This window comes from Lissotriton helveticus, chromosome 1_1 (genome assembly GCF_964261635.1).
Source record: "Lissotriton helveticus chromosome 1_1, aLisHel1.1, whole genome shotgun sequence".
Taxonomy (NCBI): Eukaryota; Metazoa; Chordata; class Amphibia; order Caudata; family Salamandridae; genus Lissotriton; species Lissotriton helveticus.
This window is the reverse complement of record NC_136057.1, coordinates 852,104,310-852,127,247: the sequence shown is the minus strand read 5'-3', so window position 1 is coordinate 852,127,247 and position 22,938 is coordinate 852,104,310. Positions and strand designations below refer to the sequence as shown.

The window sequence follows — 22,938 nt, the reverse complement described above, 5'->3', positions numbered from 1 at the left end:
TCTGTCCATTCATTCAGATATATAACACAAGTAACATTAAAACCTAGAAAAAGCCAGGACTATTGGCTTTGCCAATGGTTGTAAATTGCATAAGATAAATAAGCAATAACTAGGACTTCATTGTATAGAATACTGAAAATGCTTCCGTTCTAGTGGGCGAGGTTGTGACATAAGGCTAGAGCTGCCGACATTTGGGCTGAGAAAGCAGGTTCGCGCCGGACGTTGGCTCAACATCCTGCGATTCAAAGCATGAATATGTCCTTGTGTAACGTAACTGATGCTCATTTTTGCTCCAAGTTTGTGCTATACAAAACTGAAAACCAAGTCTCTTTGACGTTGCATCAAAAGCAGTGCCAGGGGGTACTATTGCAGAGATAAGATTTTTTATTTTTCCACACCCTGTAGGTAAAAATGGAGAGCCTGTTAGGCACCAGTCTTAGCATTTGCTTTTACGACAGGACCTGGCCCAATTAAAGCCCTGGGCTTCATACTAGACGGTCATTAAAAGATCACGTCCACATCTCAATGCCAACCGTGCACCATTTGAAACGACATTCTTGCTCTTTGATCAAGATTTACAAACAGTAGTCTTATTTTTGGTTATATCCAGGTTGGCATACTGAACCATACCTGTCAACATACAAACTAACACCACAGTGTGAGGAGGCTTCAGGCAGAGAGCTACCCAAGAGGCACTGTGCCCCTCACCAAGCCCCCATTTCTCTAAAACAAGCCTTGGAAATGCATTGGTTTCGCCTATGCAATTACTGGATCGTTAACAGCATTCCACAACCTTCGAAGTGTTAAATCCAATATTCTGCAGTACAGGAGCTAAAAGGCTCATTTGTGCAAAACAACGTCAAGCTCCTAATGAAGCAATTTTTGTCTAAACGAAGGCAAAATATTTGCTAAATTCAGCAGAGTCAGCGGGAAGTACATTATGTCGCAAACTTCCAATCTGGGCTTTTAGCCATGGTGGTGTATATTTCAAGGAGTCAGGCACCCGTAAACTGTTGCCATCTGCTGCAGGAAGAATTAATACACAAGCACACACACCCAAACTCCATTTTAATTTGAGTTGGTGTTACATTAATATTAAAAAAACGGTACCAGCCTTCACATCTAGTCTTAACAAGCGTTACTCGTACTGGAATGTTACTTGTGTGAAAATATTTACCCTTTACAAAAAGGCACAACTGGTACGTTGTAGCAGAGAAGGACACACATACGAATATAGGGCTGGACTGGCTGTAGTGGGCAGAGGGCTTTTCCCCGGTGGGCCGCCAGGGTGGGGGCTGGTTTGGGCCATTTTTGTTACCAGGGGTCAGCAATATCCGCCCCCTGTAACAAAATCGGCAAAAAGGGGGGCCGGCCGAGCAGTATTCCAGGGCCGGTTTGGGTTCCCTGTCCGGCCCTGGATGCCGATGGGACTTCTCAGACAATATTTACTTAAGCTTTTGAACTAAACATCCCCTCCCTCCACTGACCGGGTTGGCCAATGCATAGGGGCAGGAAACAATAGAGTGCAATTAACCAGAGTAAACATTCCTAACATAAGCATTGGTAATGCATCTGGTTCGCCTATGTAATGAATAAAGCTGTTTTCATCAATCATCATCTGGCAAAAGGAAAGAGCGTCCGAATAGACAACACAGGAGTCGAGAGGATGTTGCGCAGTGGCCAGAACTGCTGACTCAAGTGCTGGGGATCCCGGTTCGGGTCTCGGAGGAGCCGCGAAACATCCTGTGATTCTATGCAAATCACTTAATCTCTCCGGGTGATAAATTGTTTTATAAATATGCTGCAGTAGTACAAGGAAAAACTTTATGAAAATATAGTTCCACCAAAGCAGATGTTAACAGTATTTCGGCTGCGGGAAACTGATAAGAGAAGCAGAATAGGAACACGCATTGGTAAATGCCGGAAAATATGCTACAGCCAATAGAAATGGAGGAAAAGTAAGTGTCACGCACAGGAACCAATGAGAAGCCAGGAAAGAGAGGAGACGGGATGGGATGCAAGTCCCTTTTAAGTTCATATTAAAAGCAATAGATTTCTCAAGCACAGCGCAAGCGCTATCTAGGTGAAACTTGAAAAAAATAAGTTATTGACCTGTCTCCGATGTCCTGTGGTGTTTTCACTTAGACATCGGCAGCTTAAAGCCTCGGAAAATGAGCTGAAATCCACTGTTCACAATGGTTTTCAGCTCATTTTTCCTGCTACAGTGGGATTTCGGCTCCTCATCAGGTGACCCTGTGAAGGGAGCTGAAATTGCGGGACACACAGTGGCTACAGTGTGAGTTAGTCAAAGGGGAAAGGTTTGGGTCCTGTGTCTGTACTGGCTTGGACCACTCAAATCTACAAAACAAACAAAGATGCCAGACAGATTTTATTTTTTCATTTAATGTTCCCATGCAGTCAAAATGTACTGGAGGGTAATCTATTTTATTTTAGTTTTTTTGAAAAAGCATTCATCACATTAAAAATATATGTCATCAGAAATAGTCATCAAACAATGAAAAAATTACATAAAAACAACAGATGTGCAATGATAAACTGTACAAGTGCTCAAAAGAAATATGTGTAAATTGATACAGACAACACAAAACAATACGCAATCATGTAACTAATGATACATTCTCATTAGGAACCAGTCCTTTCTGTTGGATATGAAAGACAAGCGAGCCTCAAATTACAGGTGAAACCAACTGCCTGCCTTACTAGAGCCTAGGATTAAGAAAACTAATTGGAGGGTTGCGACACTGGGGAACACACAATGTGGGTTTTAACAGCCCTAGTGGCACCCTTATTATTTTTCCAGGCTCTGTGTCAACGCGTTTCGAACCACCACGTTAGTATGGGTTCTCCTCAGGACATGGACTGGACAGATGCCAAAACTGAAAATAATAATGAAACAAGGTGGTATAAGTGTTGTGACCAATAATGACACTCGGTTACATATAACAGACTCGAGACTCAGAACTCAAAGAGTATTGGAGGGGTACCTGAAAGTGACCAGATAAGTCACTGGTAAATAGTTGGAATGTCGCTCGGGTAGATGTAGCTCAATTGGAGGTTGCAGTATAAATTGGGGGTCTCTCGTGTGGCGTGTTTCTATAACCAGACATAAGTAAGTGTCAGAGAGTTCTCATAACCCACGATGAACTTAGTGTGGAAAATGTAGACAGGGGCCTACCTCAAGTGGATAACGTGTAAACCGCGGAAGAAGATCATGCGCGGTCTCCTGACAAACAGCGGGACCAGACTGGGCTGGAGCCAACCTAGAGGAGAGATTGTTATGTTCGTTATAACTATAAGTCAGGAATCACACGGAGGGCATACGGTGCTGTATGCTAAAGGAGACTGAAACACTCACCAGCACGGTGGCGGCCAGCGCCCAAACCCAGGCGTCTCTTATTTGTTGTTTGCTTGCAATTGTTTCGCCAATCTTAGTGAACCTGCACGAATAAAAGGCCAAGGTTTTAAAACATGTACCTTCGTGATTCTCGCAGGGGCGTTACACATATAGAGAGGCAGATGGCACTTACCAAGGAATGACGAGCAGTCAAACGATCTGTTCGTTGCACTCAGTAGCGGCGTTCAGCTTGGAAAAGTCGCGCGCAATGAGTGGAGAGTTAAAGGGACCGCGCTGGGTCACATGGGTGTCTGGGGCTTCTGGGACAGGTAGTCCACATTATCGTGCGATTCAAACACAGGCTTGGACATGGCGCAGAGGGCCGGGTGGGGGGCTGGAGAGAACCTCGTACTGCAACGCTCCCATTGGTCATGGACATTACCCTGTTGCAATTCAGTGAGACACGCCAAAACCGAACGTGTGGAGGACAACAAAACCAGTAGGATTTGAGTGAGTAGGCACAGAGAATCTACAAATTATTTATTTCAGACAGATCGTTCAAACCCGATTGGGCTGTGTCAAATTTCAGAATAAGATAAGCTTCCCTTCGAGACAACCGCAAGTCGGGATCACCTCCTCCACCTGATTTGATCACTGAGAGCACAGTCCATCTCAGATCGTCCACTTTATGGTTTTGCTGCTGGAAATGAGCCACCAGGGGAGCTGTGAGGATATTGTTGTTAATTCTGGACCGGTGCTGAATGATCCGTTGTCTGACTTCTTGGGTCGTTTTGCCAATGTACACCTTTTGGCATGGACATTGGATAGCATACACCACGTACTTGGCATTTGTGGAAGGTCTCTTTTCAGAGATTCTGATTCGTGCCAGTTAAAGATCAAGATTGACAGGGCTCATCGCGTAGGAAGCCAGCATATGGGTGAACGAAGGCGCACCAGAGATGTTGTCAAACGGCACTCCTTCAAAACAAAAGAAGCGATTCTGCAAGCTGCTTGGAAGAAAGAGATGACCTCTTTTCAAGGGTACAAGTGCCTGCTGTTCCAGGACTTGGCTCCCTTCATGCTGGCACGCAGGTAGTAACTCAGGCCGATAACGTCAAAACGCCGAGGCAACAACATACGCTACAGATGGACCTTCCACTTCGGCCTCGCTTTTGAACTTATTAACAAACCACAGCACGTCTCAGACTTGGAAGAAGGCCTTCGCATTCTGGGTCCTAAGAAGGGTGCGAATGCAACAACAAGACCCAAACAGCAAGGGCACACGATATCAAAAGGCAAGCCCAGTGTGAAATGAAGACCGAGTAGACCGAGTAGATGAGCTGGATTCAGGAGAGAGACAATTGTTCTGTCTCTGGGGCAGGGTTACTAAGCGACATAATCAGGAATGGGTGAACTGCCAGCAAGAAAAGTCCTGTCCCTACAACAAGAGCAGCTTGGCGTAATAGACCAGAGCCCAAGATTTCTCTTCCAGGAAGTGACCGACAACCGGGGTTTCGGGCACTGTCAGTCTCCCACAACATATTTTTCTTCGTCAAGACTGAACTGGCTGGGAGCCCGTTGGCTGCCCAGCGCATGGGTTTTGGGGAGTTTAGTTTTTTTTCCACTTGGGGGCTGGTCATGATGGTGGAACCAAGAGACAGTTGGGTATCTCAAATAGATGGGAGGTACCGAGCACCTAGTCACTGTCAACCGGGGTGATTATGGAACAAGAGCAGGAAAGACTAGAAGAGGAGCACGAGTCAGGATGGGAAGGTGGGAGGGGTAGAGGGTACAGAAGTCGATAATATGGTCTCAATAGCCTCGTAGAATGTAAAAGGCTTAAACTTCCCTCTCAAAAGGCAAGAAATCTGAAAATACCTAATAGACCACCAGTTTGAGGTAGTTGCGCTGCAAGAAACGCACCTTAAAAAATCCGAAGAGTTGTGACTTCGCCATAAATACTATCCCTTAATCAACAGATTATCCGATAACTTGAAACAGAAAGGTGTGGTTCTACTGTTGCGCTGCTCAGCAAAATTTCAAACTGAGGCTATAAAGGCCGATCGGGAGGGCACGGCCATTATGGTAAAGGGGAAATGGAGAGGTAGACTTTGCATGTTCATCTCCGCTTACATTCCCAATACCGGGAAAACAGTGTTTTTGACCTCCCTATTAGATATGATAGGCGACTTCGCAGAGGGCCCTAAGATACTCATGGGCGACTTTAACCTGACAGGGGCGCTGAGAAGGACAGCACACATCTTCACCGATTGGCTACAAGTAAATTGCCCAAAGGAATCAAACAGAGGGTCCAGGCTCTAGGCCTACTGGACGCTTGGTGTTTGCTCTACCCGACCACCAAAGACTAAACCTTTTTCTCACATGTGCATCGGACCTACTCTAGGCTGGACCACATTTTTATAAGCCAATCCCTACTAGGCTCACTACAAATGGCAAAGATACTCCCAATTACTATATCTGACCACAGCCTAGTGGCCATTAGTATGTCTTGGGGAAACCACAGGGCAGGCACTCGAAGATAGTACTTGGGACAGACTTCTTTGCGATGAACTGAGGGGGTCCATCTCGGAGTACTTCGAGCTAAATCAACCCCATGCCACTCCCCCCCCCCCCCCCCCAAGAATAATTGGGATGCGTTCAAAGCAGTCCTCAGAGGTAAATGTATTGAACTAAACTCTATACTGAACAAATGGAGGGCTAAGTTAAGACTAGAGCTAGAGGAGGCACTCGAGACAGTGGAGAGGGACCATAAAAAGGCACCATCCCGGGTACTGCAGCGACAGCTTAGTGCAGTGCAGGGGAAACTCAAAGCGATTTATACAAACAGGGCTGAGTATACGCTGTTACTGCTCCAGCAGATATCCTATGCCTAAGGAGGTAAGGTAGGGCACACCTAGCGAGACAGTTACGTGAAAAGAGGGAGCGGGAATACATAGGGGGCATCCAGGATGTAGATGGTTCTCTAGCCCACAAAGACAAGGTAAAAGCGTACATTGGAGGGTTCTACAGGGATCTGTATACTGGCACCCCCCCGATACTGGCTTGCAGCGAAAATACTTCGACTCGCTGGAACTCCCCTAAGTTCCGCTATCGGAGAACGATCAGCTCAATGGCCCAATCTCTGATGAAAATGTGGGGAAACCAATAGCTAGCTTCAAGTCACACAAGTCACCGGGACCAGACAGTTTGACTGCGCATTTTTATAAAATGTTCACGTCGGAGCTTACACCTCATCTCACCTCTCTTTCATCTCAGTAGCTGAGGACTCTATGGTCTCGAATTCTATGGCTGAGGCCTGATCAAGCAGCCTTTATAAAAGGAAGGCAGACACATGATAGGACTATACACCTGATTGAAAAAGTCTCTAAATTCCAAATTCTGGCTATGCTGGTGGGCCTAGACAACGAGAAGGACTTTAACCGGGTGGATTGGTCCTTCCTCTTTCTTACCATGCAAAAGTTTGGCTTTGGGGACAGATTCATCAACATGGTCTGATTGAACTATAAACACCCACACTCAAAAGTACAGGTTAACAGGTCTCAGTCACTGCCGTTCGCACTGAGCAGAGGCACAAGACATGGAAGCCCGCTCTCACCTCTCTTATTTGCCTTAAGCATCAAACCATTAGCAGCCCGGTTCAGAGCGAATCCAGAAGTCAAAGGCATAAGATTTGGAGGTACAGAACACAAGGCCTATCTCTTTGTGGACGACATCTTGATGTCACTCACAGACCCAGGCCCCTCCTTACAGGCTCTGCAGACAGAACTGAGTAAATTTGAAGCAGTAGCGGGCTTTAAAGTTAACATATTCACATATTTTATCCTAAATCTCACTATCCCTGAAGGAGAGGCCCACCAGCTCCGGAGTCTGACCACCTTCCAATGGGCCAAAGGCTCCATTCAATACCTAGGCATTCAGCTAACCCAGAGGGTGGAGGATCTGTAAAAGGCCAACAACCCCCCCTCTGGTGTCCCAGCTCCACTTAGACCTCAAAAGATGGAAACCACTATATATCTCGTGGCTCGGTCGGGTAAATGCTGTTAAAATGACATTGCTCCCAAAGTGACTCTACCTGTTTCAGGCACTCCCAGTCGATTTGGATCATGAGCTACAGCCCAAACTTCGGGGGCTCATTACTAAATTCATATGGGAGGGCACGTCTACTGTTCCACGTTTTACAGTGCTCGAAGAGGGCGGGGGAGTGGCACTGCCGGATCTTACACTCTATTTCAAGGCAGCCCAACTAAGGCTTATTTATATTTATTTATTTATTTATTTATTCAAAGTTTTATATAGCGCGAACAAGATCCTTACAGATATCAGAGCGCTTCACAGAGACAGTGTAGGGGCAGTAGGAAAGAACAGAGAAAATGGGAGCAGTATAATAGTCACTACCATGGTAAGATAATAATAATAACATACATAGAACATATCAATATACAATCAGGTAAACAAGTAATATAAGAAGGCACAAGTCATTGATCCCACTACAGAGGTGTTCAGGTACACCCTGGGTGTGTGGATGGTTCACACCAATGTCGTAGTATAGAGAGAACACTGAGTGGGGGCATCGGGAGAGCGAGTCAGTAAACCACAGTGAATCATATATTGGTCTGTAGTAAGAGAGTAGCGTAGGGGTGTCCCCATCCAGTAGAAGTATAGAGCCAGTGGACAGGTGAACAGTGATACAAAACAATGCAGAGTCTCTGATCCAGTACCTATAATGTTCAGGAGATCTTGGCCAGAAGGAAGGTTTTCACCTCTTTTTTGAAGAGTGCAGTGGAGGAGATAAGCCTAGTTTCAGGAGGGAGCGCATTCCAGATCCTGGGTGCCATTCCTGAGAAGGAGCGCTTGTATGTTTTCTCTTTCCGAAATCTACAAGGTTTCAGGAGTAGATTTTTTGTACTTCTATTGGCTCTAGAACCTCCTGATATAGACAACTTTTGCGCGAGGTAGTTGGGTGCATTGTGGTGCACGGCCGCGTGTGTCATAACTGCAATTTTTAGTTGTATTCTGGCTTCAAATGGCAGCCATTTTAGAGACTTTAGGTCTGGGGAAATATGCGAATGTTTTCTTGAGCCAGTAATGAGTCTCGCGGCAGCGTTCAGGGAGGCTCTTAAGGGTGCTGTTGTGGATAGCGGGAGTCCGCTGAGGGCCACAATCCCGTAGTCGATTCTGGGGATGACTAAGGCTTGTACGGCAGTTCGGAAGTCTTCGGCAGGGAGGAAGGGTTTAATTTTCCTCAGTGTGTTGATTTGGAAATTAGCTCCTTGTGATGCCTAGGGATTTCGTCGAATCCACGATGGTAGGTTGGACGTTGAATGCTGTTAGGTTATTGAGCCAGGTTTGGGTGGTGGAAATTTTCGCCGGGGGTGAGATGAGTAGGAACTCAGTTTTCAGAGCATTTAGTTTGAGGTGGTTATCGGCCAACCAAGATTGAGTGTTAATAAGCGTGGAATTCAGGTGTTTGATATCTTCCGGGGATTGTAGTTTTAGGTAAAGTTGTGTGTCGTCAGCGTACATATGGAATTGGACATTGGAAGCTTGGAGCAAGGTGGCGAGCGGTTCCATGACGAGGTTGAACAGTGTGGGGGAGAGGGAGGATCCTTGTGGAACACCTAGATCTGCAGGCACAGGTGTAGATAGCACATTGTCGATCTTGAACTTCTGAGACCGGTTGTGAAGGAAGGACGAGAACCATTTGAGAACAGTTCCCGATAGATCCATTCTAGTGCTTAGCAGCTCCAGCAAGTTCTCATGTTTGACCGTGTCAAATGCTGATGAGAGGTCAAGAAGGATGAGGAGGCAGGACTCATTGCGATCAAGAATTTGGAGGGCGTCATCAATTATGTGTGTCATAGCTGTTTCCGTGCTATGTTTCGCTCGGAAGCCTGATTGATGAGGATTGAGGAGGTCAAATTGGTCAATGTGTTTTGTTAGCTGGAGTTGGACACATTTCTCCAGCAGTTTGGCCAGGGTGGGGATATTGGTGATGGGCCGGTAATTGTTGAGGTCAGATGGATCTGCTGTAGGTTTGAGTATAGGTGTGACTTGCCCCACCTTGAGGGAGTCTGGAATGAGGCCTTGTTGTAGGGAACTGTTGATGATTTTGGTCCAGAGAGGGAGGAGCAAGGGGATGAAGTCTTTTACAGCATTAGCAGGTAGAGGGTCTGTGAGGTGATTAGAGGGCTTCACGGTGCAGAGTAGTTTGTGTATTGCTTCTTCCGAGTAGGTATCGAAGTACAGCCAGGATGCCTTGTTTTTAGGTTGAGTGTTTGATATTCTGGTGTGGTTGGGGAGTCGGCTCACATCCATGATGAGGTCATTTCTTATATTGTCAGTCTTTTGCTTAAAGAAAGCAGAGAAGGCTTCACAGTGTGGGGTGTCGCTTGTTGTGCTGTTTGATTGTGAGGGTTGTGTCTTTGTTTGGGTCTTGATTAGCTCGAACAGCTTTCTTGGCCTGTTTTTTGCTTGGTCCAACTGACGGCTAAAGAAGTCAGACTTTGTGCGCTTTATTTTCCTGAAGTAGGCATTTCTCTTGCTCTTAAGCCTTTTGAGGTGCAGTGTTGAAGGGTCCGATCTCCATGTGCGCTCTGCCATTCGCATAGAACGCCTGTCGTCATTGAGTCTATCGTCATACCAAGGGTTAGAAATTTTGGTGGAGACTCTCTTCAGTTGCAGTGGGGCGACTTCATTGACTATTGTATTCATAGAGTCAAGGTAGTGATCGGTCAGTGATTGAACATCCGAGGCACCTGAGGGGGGAACGAGGAGACTGCCTATGTGGGGAGGTAGGGTTGAGGTTAAGATTCTTCATGTCCCTTTTCCATGTTTTGCATTTGATTGGTTGAGCCGGGTTAAGTTTAACTTTTTCATTGATAAAAAAGGTGATAATGTGGTGGTCTGACCAGTCGCAGAGTTGGATCGCCTCCAGTTGTGTCGTGTTCTCTTTGGCAATGATGAGATTGAGTATCGAGCCTTTGTCGTGTGTTGGTCTATCGCATATTTGGGTGAGGTCAAGCGCATTGAGGAAGCTTTTGAGACTATTCACTACTGTGTCTTTCTTATCGTTCCAGTGGAGATTGAAGTCACCTAGGTAGACTTGGGTGGTCTGTCGACCGGCATTGGAAGAGATCATGTCCATGAGTTGTTGGGTGAATAAGAGATTGTCACCAGGCGGGTGATAGATGAGATGTAGAGCACAAACTTGTTTGCCCTCGCTGGTGATGTCGAGGCAGAGGAGTTCACAGGAGGAAAGGGAGGGGGAGGTGATTCTTGTAACGGAGAGGTTGCTCCTAAAAATGCATGCAATTCCCCCGCCCGTATTGTCAGGCGACCTGTCCAACCTAATGATGTGATAGTTGGGGGGGACTAGTATGTCCATAATCGGGGTAGAGGCTTCAGAAAGCCACGTTTCCGTTAGAATGGCTAGGTCCAGAGCCATAGCTGAGACGAGATCAGCGATGTCGGAGGAGTGTCTCTGGGCCGATCTGCAATTGAGTAGGATGCATTTGAGTTTGGGAGAGAGAAGGGTGGTCGAGCTTTCTAGTGTGAGGGGAACATTTCTGAGGTTGTTAGGGACGGAGCCTCTGTTGTTGAGTGTTGGGAGCCTCACAGGGTTTGTGAGAATTGTAGGTATGGGGATGTGTGTGTTGGATATGTGTTTTTCCGGACCTGGGCCATAAGAGCGTAGGAGAGAGCATAAGTCGCGGTCCGATAGTGGGTTGAGGACACGACGTGGGCGGTGGTAGTTATTACGAACGGGGATAGTCGGCCAGCGCGGGTGTCGTTGGAGGCGAGGGTATGTAGGGAGGGTGCGTCGTTTGTGGGGTGGAGGGACGGTGGGAGATATAATGGGCTGTGAGGAGAGAAGGTCTTTGATTGCGTGGACATCCTTTTTGATTTGTAGAATATCCTCTTTGACTTGTTGGAGGGTGGATAAGGTCAGGTCAGGAGGTGCATTGGGGATGGGGTTGGTGGTGAGAGCCATTGGTGAATGGTTGGGTAGTGAGCTGGAAAGCGGGCAGGGTATCGAGGGGGGGGGGGATATACTTGCGTTGTTGGAAGGTTCTGCGGCGCTAATGGGTGGGATGGCATTGAAAGTGTGGGCGTGTTTGTGGGCGAGGGGTGTGGGTGAGGTAGGTGAAGTAGACGGTGGGTGGGAGGCGAAGGTAGTGAGGTCAGTGGGAGACGGTGCCGGTGAATAGAAGAGTGAGTGAAGGCTGAAGACAGTGGGGGAGACAGGAGGGTAGTGAGGGCTGAGAATAGGAGGTGGGAGAGAGGGGGATGCTAAGGTAGGGGAGGCGGTATGTTCTGTATGTTTTGTTGGGAGGGTGAGAGTGTCGTGGGTGTGAGAGGGGAGGGAGCTGGGGAGGGCGAGGCGTCTGCCGTGGGAGGGGTGGGCGGATAAACTCCGAGCGGTGGTGTATTCAGATGTTGGCGTGTTGTGGGTGAGAGTTGTTGTGTCAGAGGGGAAAGGGATTGGGGGGGTATGAGTGGGGGTAAACAGGGTCATGTTAGAGGGGCGGCTAGTATGTGAGGTGGAGAGATTTGTGACTGTATTTGGGGAGTATGGGGCGTTAACAGCAGGTGGGCCATTTACTGGGGAGCTGGGGGTAGAGGTGTTGTAGGTGGGGGCTGCGACGACCGGGGAGATAGTGCTGGTGGAATTCTGGATGGAGGTCCGCAGCTTGGAAAGGTGCTCTTTGAACTTGGGGAACAGGCTATCTAATAGTTCCAGGTTCTTGTCCGTGGCTTGAATTAGGACAATCCCGTTATTGTAGATAGTAATAGTGGTTCTGCCATGGAAGAGTTGGGAGGGTGTGATAGAGAGAGTTAGGCCATGAGCTGTTTTCCTGGTGGTGGAGACGGTGAGTAGGGTTAGAAACGTCTTTCTCCATTGGGCTGTGCGTGAGGTGTGGAAGATGAAGTCAGTGTTCAGGGCTCCATTGCCCGGTGAGAAGTAGGTGTCGGCAAAGGGTGTTTCGGGGTGCGATCTCAAGAAGTTATGTTTAAAGCGTTTGGCGGCTTTTTTGGTGAGAGTGGAAGGGTAGTTGATTCTATATGTGGGTTTACCTATGAGATCCATGATAGGATGGCTGTGACGTTGGGTGTGGGAGAAAAGATGACAATAAGACTGTCAATCGTTGGTTCCAGGGCACAGGCGTGACACTAGTGAGTAGCCAAAAGTATAAGAGGTGGCAGTCGATGCAATCCAGGAAAACAATGCGTAGGTGCAGCTTACACAGTGTTTGGTATAGGAGAGGTAGCAATCAGCTTACACCCTGCACAGTATATGAGAGGTAGCAACCAGTTAGGTGGAGTCAACTTACGGAAATGGTCAGAGCAGAGTAATGGGTAAATGAGCAGGGTAGTGCAGAATACAAGTGCAGGTCTAATACTGATAGAGTATATAGATAGGATCCAGATACAGAAGTTTGCGTGGGTCAACAATTTGCGCGAGTCAAGACTCACGAGTCGCAAATGACATAGGTTGTCATGTGAGGTATCAATCTGTGCATGTACAATGTTCAAGATACAGGAAAAGTGGCACTAGTGGGGAACCAGAATATATGAGGTAGTAAATTGTGCATTACAAATGTTCAAAATAACCGTTATAGGTATAATACTGCAATGATATGCAAACACTCTTTCATATATAAAGTAGCCATCTGTACATAACAAATGTTCAAAATAACGCTAGGAGTGTAATACTGCTATGATGGCAAAACACTCTTTCACCAAAGAGGTAGCAATCTCTGTCTTACAAAAGTTCAAACTTAAGCTAGGAGTGTAATACTGCAATGATAGGCAGACATTCTTTCCAATAGAGACTAGTCTAAAATGGCCGCCAAATAGTTCAGGTCGAGATAGTAGTCCTCTGTTTGTTGCAGTGCCGGCAGGGGAGATAGAGATGTAGTCCTCTGTCTACTGCTGTTACTTTAGCACAGGGGAAGAGATAACATTTTCAGTTTAAGCAAGCAGAGCTCAAGGCTAGCTGGGAGGAATTCTTATCTTTGTGTGGGGGAGTTAAGCAGAGGGGCCACGTGGACAACAGAGGTACGGGGGGATTTATTGCTACAGTTTTATGGTCCCAGCCATTTTGAACAAAGGAGTTCGATTTTTCTTAAGAGAGAGCAGGCGGGTGGGAGAAGTAAATACCTTAAGTTTCTGTGCGCCTGTAACTATTTCCAGTAGAGTTTTACAGATACACTGCTTTAGTCCATGATTGGCTCAGTCCCTTCCGCTTCGTAGAAGTATGTGGCTGTATGTACTGTATGTCCTTGTTCTCACATCGGGGCTCCCAGCCTGTATTATCCTGAAAAGCGGCTCAGCCGTTTGCCAGGTATCACCGGTGTCGATGGGGGCAGGCTTCGGTCTTCTGTCGCCCCTACAGCTCCTGCAAGACTCCCGGATCACTTCACTCGCTTGCACCTATTAAAAAGCTCTTTTTTGAAGTTGAGCTGTGCTTAGCTCACACTGGTTTGCCTCGAGAGATGGTAACACCACTGTGTGTCTATGAGGGAATCTGAGAAACACTCGCTCCACATGAACAGGGCAGAACGATTGGGACGTGCTGTGGAAGCCGAAAAAAGACTGGCCAACCAATGCATACACAGCACTCTGACACGGAATACCCTTAAGGTATGGGACGAGATCACAAGTTGACATCCTTCCCTTCACAGTAAACCCCCATCCACTTTAACCCTGCCTTCCCCTCAGCCCTTTGCGAGGGTTCTTTCGATGCCTGGGGGGAGGGGGGTTGCTTGATGGTTTCAGACCTATTTCACAACTGGCTTACATTCGGGAGTTGAGAAAGAGAGTTTCAGGTTTCTAGTAGGGAGCATTTTCATTATCTCCAACTCAAACATTGGATATCTCAGCCTCAGATAAGGGAAGCCCACACCAGAGAATGTACCCCGATAGAGCGATGGGCACCGAGGGCAGGCACCATGAAAGGGGCAATCTTCTTTCTTTATGTTCTGTTACTATCGACAGTAGACACCCCGCGAGCATGTTTCCGGACCTTTTGGGATAGACATTTCGGAAGAGGAGTGGAAACGCTTGTGGTCGGACATAACCAAGAATAACTGCTCAGTGTCATTAAGGGAGGCCCACTACAAGACCCTCTTTGATTGGTACCTATACCCCGCTAAACTCTAAAAGATACTCCCGGAGTCCCCTGACCTCTGCTGGCGAGGTTGCGGCATTGCTCTGAGATTTTTTTTCGTCACATATGGTGGGACTGGCCTACTATCTAGCCCTTTTGGGAAGAGATCTTAGCTCACATTGAAGACATGTTGGGTTAACCCATTCCGACTTCTATAGATAAAGTCCTTTTGGGCATCAGGGATCCGGAGCTAGAGCACTAGACAAGGGGGTTATTCACTTTATTATTTGTGTTGTAATTCCTAACATTTGTTTTACTAAAACAGGCATGACTCGAAATCGGGATCGCGGGTATGGGGGCTCGCATAAAGAGAAACTGAACTGTTTGTAAGCGCAAATGTTGTCACAAGGCCTTGTGTGTCCTCCAAAGCGTAATCGGTTACCCTGAATTTGTGTTGAATGAAAAGACCTTTGATTAAAATAAATACATTTATGACAGAATGTTTAACCTGTAACTGAAGCACTTTAGTCAAATATATTCAAAAAAACAGGATCAAAGACAATACAATACCAGTATCACAATCTATGAAATAAACATAGCAGCTTAACAACTACGGTTGTGTGTAAATCAAAGAAACTTAGTAACAGTAGCAAATAAATAAAACTTAGTTAATAACATAGGTATAAGGAACACATACATTTCAAAGAATAGGACAGCACATTTCCTTTCTGTAAAAAGTACAGTGATGATAAACATTTATTTTGGGTTTTCGAAGTCACTAAACAGCAATTGCCAATGAACTGCAAAATTCTTCTAGTTCAGGAAAGAAGGTGATTGAGCAGATGATGGTATCTGGCCAGGATCACACCATGGAGAAAAGAAGGGACACAAAGAGAGGCTGCCTGGTCCCACCGCTGACATTTTGATCAGTAAATTAGATTAGCTTCCTCTCACAAAGGCCTGAAAATTTTTTGTTTATTTTATTAGCATACAAGTGTGACAGCCTGCTACAATGATCACATTCATCTGCCTGGGTTTTTAGGTTAGGTCAGTCAAGGGCAGTTACTAGATGAAATAAAATCTTTTCTTATATTTTATTACTTTGGTACAATTCTACAAATGAAGATGACAACCTTCTATAAAGCCTTAATAACTAAGAGGCAAACTTTCTCTGTATGAAACACTATATAAAAACTAACAGAAGATGGACTCATAGAACTATGTTTTGATATTACCTTATACTTGTCTGGCCCCCAAGATCCCACACTTGAAATTTAAGGTTTTTGTAGGTTACGGTCTCCACGTTGAAGCCAATGGCTAAAATAAAAACAAGATACAAATCAGATAATCTGCATTAGGACACCTGATGAACTAAATCTTCAGAAGACTTTGTCTCTTTTCACCAAATCAGCACAAGTTTATCAAAAACAGCAATTAACAGTTTCAAACTGTAGGCACATCCATTGCAACAATACGTAAGAGAAAGCAAATGACACATTTGGAATCAAAATGAATAACATATCAAAGTCATTGTAGGAAGGCTTCAAAATGGATATTAGATTTCTTGACCCTATTTGGGGGGAGGGAGTGAGTAATAAAATATTTGTAGTTTATCAGATAAAGTACTCTGATATAATTACCAGAAAAGCATAAAAACTGGAAGCCTAGTATGGTTTACATGTCAGAGCACAAGATTTTGTACCAGTTAACTTACAGTGGTCCAAAAAAAGAAAGATAAATGAAAAGTCCCAGATGAAAAGGTAATAACAAGCGCATTTGCAATGCAATAGGTCTCGTATTAGGAAAGTTTGAGCTATTGGTCTTGTAAATGACAAATTTTTTATTTAGGTTTTGTTTTTGAAAATAGCTAAATTAATAGCTTTGTCATTTACCATGCCAATAGTTATAACTTTCGCAAATGTGACACCTATAGCATTTGTAATGCAATATGTGTTGTATTTACGTGACTTACATTTATTGATATTACAAATAACAATGGTTTTTAATTTTTTTAAATAATTAATACTTAAATAAAAGTTATTGTAATGTATAATGGCAATAGCTTAAACTTTTGTAAATAACATTTGTGAAGATTATGTTCAGTGTATTTTATTGTGACGAAAATCCAAGAACATATGTCAAATATTAACATCTTTTTGTTACATTTGTAATAAGCTTGAAACATTGAGATAACATATTTGAACCAGTTGTTGTTGAATGGTTGCAGATTGATGCTGTGGTGGAGCTCAGTGATGTTGTGGTGCCACTGAGTGATGCTGTGGTGGTGCTGAGTGATGCTGTATGCTATGCTATGTTTTTGTTTTGATATCCTATGTTTTGTTTTGTTATGCTATGCTGTTTTGTTCTGCTATGCTATGTTTTGTTATGCTATGCTATGCTATGCTATGTTTTGTTCTGCTATGCTTTGTTTTGTTATGTTATGCTATGCTGTTTTGTTATGCTATGCTATGTTTTGATATGCTATGCTATGTTTTGTTATGCTATGCTATGCTTTGTTATGCTATGCTATGTTTTGCTCTGCTATGCTATGTTTTGCTCTGCTATGCTATGTTTTGTTGTGTTTTATTATGCTATGTTTTGTTTTGCTATGCTATGCTTTGTTGTGTTGGTATGCTATGCTGTGTTTTGCTTTGCTATTATGTTTTGTTCAGCCATGCTATGTTTTGTTAAGCTATGCTGTTTTGTTGTGTTTTGTTATGCTATGTTTTGTTATGTTATGCTATGTTTTGTTATGCTATGCTATGTTTAGTTTTGCTATCCTATGCTTTGTTTTGTTATGCTATGCTATGTTTAGTTTTGCTATCCTATGCTATGCTATGTTTTGTTGTGTTTTGTTATGCTATGCTATGCTTTGGTGTGTTTTGCTAGGCTATGCTTTGTTATGCTATGCTATGTTTTGTAAAGGTAGAGCGCGTGCATATGTGTAAGTAGAAGGAAAGAGCGTGGGACAGAGGGACAAGCAGGGCGAGTTAAGTATATGAGAATAAGTGGCAGGACAGAGTGGGGGAGCAGACGGAAAAGCACGGTTATTTAAGAAAATGAAGATAAGTATTAGGACAGAGTGCATGGCAGATGCATGATGAAGTAGAATTTTGAGGAAAATTGTTAGGAAGGAGTGCGTGGGCAGAATGAGAGGAACGGTGAGTTAAAATAATGAGAAAAATTGTTAGGAGAGAGTGCGTGGGCAGAGGGAGGGGCACGGTGAGTTAAAATTATGAGGACAATTGTTAGGAGAGAGTGTGAGGAAGAGGCAACAGAATACGTGAGTGTTGTGAGGTAGGGCAACAAAAGCAAAGTTAATACTATGTTGCAGATAATAAAACACGAGGGATTTTATAAAGATAAAGAGGAAAGGAGAAACTTGGCGCAAAGAAAGTTAAAGCGTGTGCATATGATTAAGTGGCAGGAGAGAGTGCCGGAGAGAGTGAAAGGCAAGGCTAGGGGATAATATAAGGATAGGTGGCAGGACAGAGTGTGGGATACGGGAAGAGGCATCGGGATGCAAAAATATAAGGATAAGTGGCAGAACAGAGTGCAGGACAAAGGGGACAAAATACGGATTGTTGTGTGTTATGGCAAAAGCAAAAAAAGGAAAGTTAATACCATGCTGTACATAATAAAGCACGAGGAATTTATGAAACATAAAAAGGGAGTAAGCAAACAGTGGAAGCAAAGGTAGAGCATGTGCATATGTTTAGGTGGCAGGAGACTTACTACATGTGTATTGTTTCAAGCTCCTACATACAACCGTTTTTTACTTTAATAAAGATAATGCAAATTAATGGCTCCCTGGCTGCTGATACAATGAAAGCTTTTAAATGGAGATAGTGGAGCCAGAATGTTGTTGCTAAGTATTTGATACTTTTGTGTGGTTAAGTAGTGTGGCAGTTTGGAGCGTGTGAGCAAGTTGAGAAAGAGAAAGAGGTAGCTTGCCCTACTTGGGTAATACACTTGTACTGCAGCTGTGTAAGCCGTGTCTGTTCTGTGTATCTGTAGAGCTTGTGGTAGTCACAAGCACCAAACATACCGTATCAGTTCCACATCTTCACGGTGCCAGCGCCTAGAGGCGCATGTCGGGAGCACTGGGCGCTATATAGGTATCAAATACATTCATTCAGTGCCAAGAGGCGGCTGGGGGTGGCACGGGCGCTATACAAGCACCAAACATACCTTAGCAGTTCCATATCTTCATGGCGCCAGCGCTTAGAGGCGCATGTCGGGAGCACCGGGCACTACATAGGTACCAAATACACTGATTCAGTGCCACGAGGCGGCTGTCGTTGACTCTGTGCGCTAAATGGGCGCCAGATGCACCAACTTGTACCATATCTGTGTATGGCTCCAACTGTACCACAACACAACTGCAGTGTCCAACCCAGCACCAAGAGACGGCTGCAGGTGGCTCTAGGCGCTATAGCATTCTGTTATACAGCGCGTACTACTGTGCTTCGAGAGATACCGAGGGCTATATGCACATTCGTTTTTTGCCCGCTCGCCTGCGGGTGCGGGGCAGTAGCATCACGTAACCGTAGGCGCTCCTGTGCAAGAGACGATGCACTGCTTGCGCAGGACTAATCTCATCCCCACCTCAGATGCACGTTAGTGTGCGTAAATGCACACGTCTGTTCGCACACCACAAAACTGAAAACACACTATTTGCACAGCACTTTCATCACAACAAAACGAATAGTAGTGGAGAAAAGGTGCTGTATGCGGACCGTGGCACCTAATGCTATTCTGCACAATGGCCAACCTGTTAGAAGATTTCTGTTAGATTGAAAGCAGTTAAATGTAAAAGGGTGGCGGGAATGAGCCTTGTGTCTTGTCTAATGACATTTTCTGTAGGTGCGCCGAGGCATTCCTTTAAATGCAGTTGAGTTTGAAGACGAGCACTCTGGTGTTTATAACTGTGGTTGTAGCTAAATTGAAAAAACTTTATTACCCTATAGCCGGAGTACACACTGCAGTCACTGCTTGTACAGTCCACTGCTGCGTTACATATACTGTGCCTTTGCTCAAAGTGAAAGCGACTGCGTGTATCCCAACAAGAATTTTGACAACACCGTCCCTCCTTGCAGGCGATAACATTACAGCCCTGTTTGTACTCTTATTCCAAAAGTTCCCTGCAGGCGATAATTATGGCTTTGGTGGAGGCTTTTGTTGTATTAAAAGCAGCTGTAACATGAGGGGGTGGCGGGAATAAGAACAAAGGAACTAGAATGGAGAACTGGAGAGCGTTTCGTTTTTTTTTAATTGAGAGTTTAAGAGGAAATAGGGGGTTGAAGGAAGAGAAAGGTACAGGAGACAGAAGGATGTTATAGAAAGTGCTTTAAGTTGTGTGGAAACAAATGAGATATTGGAAGGAAGCGTATGAGGAACAAATCACGGCCTGGAGGAAAAGAGTAGTGGGGGAGAAGTGTTGTGGCTGCCTGCTGTTCATATGGCGTCGGTGGTCTGGTTCCTGTGAAGCCTTGTGACAACAACTTGTTAATTTATGTTGGTAGGAGCGCCGGAGGCCGAGATCACATTTGTGATTAAGTAAGGCGTTAGGTGAACTGAAGTTTATTTCAAAGGGGGGGGGGGGGGGGGAGGTGCTGCGTATGCCTGCAGGAACTGTAAACAAGTGGGCTCTCAGAAGGCTATTTCAAAGGCAGGATGCTTAGTATATTTATATTCCCAATTGTTTATTTATAACGTTTAAAATAGAAAAGGAAGCAAAACAAACGAGCGCGCGCCCTCAGTTCTGTTCCTATTGTGAAGCGCTCTGACACCTTCGGGTAAAGTCCGCGTTATATAAAAAAGCATGAATAAACAGAAGACCCTTCCACTCAAAAGAGCTCCCATCCATCCATACCCTTCGGGGCTACTTCGGTGCCACATGCTGCGATGCTGGATTTTGCTAACAGCCATAGCATAAGCACAAAAGATGAAACCCAGGCAGTGGCAGATAATCTCATTACTCAAACATGCCCGTGGGCATGTTAAAGAGGACTTGTCACACCCATAACATTCAACAACAAGCATGACAGACTCCCAAGGCTGCCGGGTGCTCGAGGGTGGCACGGCTCCAGCGGATATCACGTCCAGGAGGCGGGGTGGGGTGGGGTGGGGCGGAGGGAAGGGAAGGGAAAGCTTCCCAGCCACATTTTAGTTGGAGTAACTGGTAAACATCACATTACTACAAACAAAAGTGGGCAGTGTAAGGGCACAGGGTCAGGGACAAGAGAAGAGATCGGGCAGAGCAAACGAGTAAATTCTGAACTAGGAACAGAGCATAAGAAAAATAAAGCAGCAAAAAAAACAAGCAGGGAAGTGCAAAGAGCAGCTCGAGCCCTCTGATCAAAAGTAAACATGCTGTGTGCTGTGAAGCGTGAAAGGGAGCTCGAACCTGCTATTCAAATGTGGCAACAGAGAGAGAATGGGGCGCGAGCTGGAGAGGGAGGGGGTGGCCTGCCTGGCATTTGAAAGTAAAGAGGAAAACATGAATTTACGAGCATGAGCTGTCGAGGGCAAAGGTGCGCAAAAGAACAATGGAATAAACCCAGATCTGTGACAGGTGGGTGAGTGGTTTAAAAGTTTCTGCGCTCCATACATCGTTTTGTTGTGTTTGCTTTTGTCTTAATTGCCATTAGGTTTTTGGTTCACCTGGAATGAAGGATTTCATGTGCCATGCAGTTGATATAACTTCGGAAGCAGTGATCACTTTTAGGTGAGGGGAAAAGAAGATGCGAAAATGCAAGTCACGGCCTGGCGGCCGTGAAGTGTGAAGCAGTGGGCGGGGAATCTGATGCCTTTGAAGCTCTCGCTGCCTTTGATGATGGAATGCGAGTCACGGAAGGCAGGCGCTGGAGAGGGAGGGGGTGGGCTGCCTGCAACTCGAGCGACCATATGGAGAGGAAGGGGGGTGGACGGCCTGCTGGGAGAAGCTTGTGTGAGGGAGACTGGGCTGCCTTTGATGATCGAATGCGAGCTTGTGCACGAGGAGCTTGTGGTCACGTGATTCACGTGAACTGTTGGAAATCCTCATCGTGAAGTCAGCTTTGTGGTTTGACTGTAATAGGTCTCTCTACGAGACCTAAAAACCAGGGGCCTTGCAAAAAGCATTGCTACTACCAATGACATTGAATGTCACAACATTGAAAGAAAGCATTTGTAGCAGTAGGGAAACACGTCTTTTAGAACGTATATTCATGTGTTGGGACAAGGAAATGAAGATGTCAAATGCCAGATGTAATGCTGTGATAATTAGTTAGGAGGAACAGTGAAGTACCTATACACGCCTGAGAAGGTGAGCTTTGATGGTGGACTTGAGTTCAGCAATGCAGGACCCAGCTCCGAGTGTGCAGGAGAGTCATGGAATGCTGTTTTCTCAAGGGAGTAAAGGACCTAAACCGGAATGGCATGAATAATGTTTCCATGGATGGAAAACCTATTGTGGCCACTTAAAACTACAAGGAGACATTCTGTCACAAGAGGGGAAGCAATGTGCAATGTGAGTCCTCTACTTGCCTTCAGGCCAGGGAGAGGGCTCACAGCCAGTCAGCCACCTTGGTGGTGGTAAGTAGAAGTGGACGTGCGCATATAGAAATTTTAAAGTGTGTGTATGACATGGATTATTTCATTCAAGGTGAGACTGAAGACTGAAGACTAAGAGGCCCACTAAGGGACTGCAGCAGTAATCCAACTTGATCAGGGAAGAGGAACTTGGAAGTCTGGAAAAAGGAGTTGCGTGTGGATTGCTTTTGTTTATATTTAGTAGTAGGGACCTGTTTGCTGAGTATCTGTAGATAATAAAGGAGAACAGTGACATGTTGCAAATTGCATGCAATGGGGCAAGAGACAGTTTCAGTGTTGTGGAGATGACAGGGTAAACAGGTTAATGACGATGGTAAATTATGGGAAGTAAATAATTTCAGTTTTTGATGAGTTTAGGACTTGGGAACAGAGGACCATCCAATGCCTAGACTAAAATATACACTTTTTAGAGGTGAAGTTAGAGATATGAAGAATGTATGTTCTGTCAGTACAGTACTGAGAAGAAACATTATGGGATGATGCCATTAAGAGTGGTAAAGTGGAGGCAACAAGAGAGTGCCGATAATCAAGTCTCCACGTGTAGGGGATCAAGTAACAATTGTGAGAAGCACAGGGAAGCAGACCGTTAGGGCTTAGCAAGACAGGAGGTAAACCAGCTCAACACTAGTTATATCGTGGGAGAGGAGAATACCTAGCATGTAAATATAGGTGAAGGAGGATAAAGTAAAGTTGGTTATGATAAGCAGTGGTGAGAAAGTTGAACAAACCTGAGAACAGTGAACAGCGGTTAGATTAAAAAAATATTTCATGCAGCACGGTTGAGGATAGTGGAAATGCTGCTTTTGTAGGTTTAGCATAAGGTGTGGAACGGTGGGTGTTTTTGGGCACTGCACTC

General features: G+C 45.2%; 1 protein-coding gene and 1 long non-coding RNA gene across 2 annotated transcripts in view; both read right to left on the bottom strand.

Annotated features, from left to right (window-relative positions):
• Positions 1-22,938, bottom strand: part of ARL1 (ARF like GTPase 1) — an 85,164-nt gene that overhangs the window by 41,919 nt on the left and 20,307 nt on the right. Inside the window, exon 3 of the mRNA XM_078675295.1 lies at positions 15,722-15,803. Within this exon, the coding sequence (XP_078531421.1) occupies positions 15,722-15,803 (82 nt within the window). The remainder of the gene's footprint in view (positions 1-15,721; positions 15,804-22,938) is intronic.
• Positions 1,301-3,460, bottom strand: LOC144818177 (uncharacterized). The gene is made up of 4 exons (XR_013607061.1): positions 3,377-3,460; positions 3,197-3,281; positions 3,006-3,114; positions 1,301-2,897 (listed from the first exon to the last, which is right to left on the bottom strand). It is a non-coding gene; the product is annotated as an uncharacterized LOC144818177 (long non-coding RNA).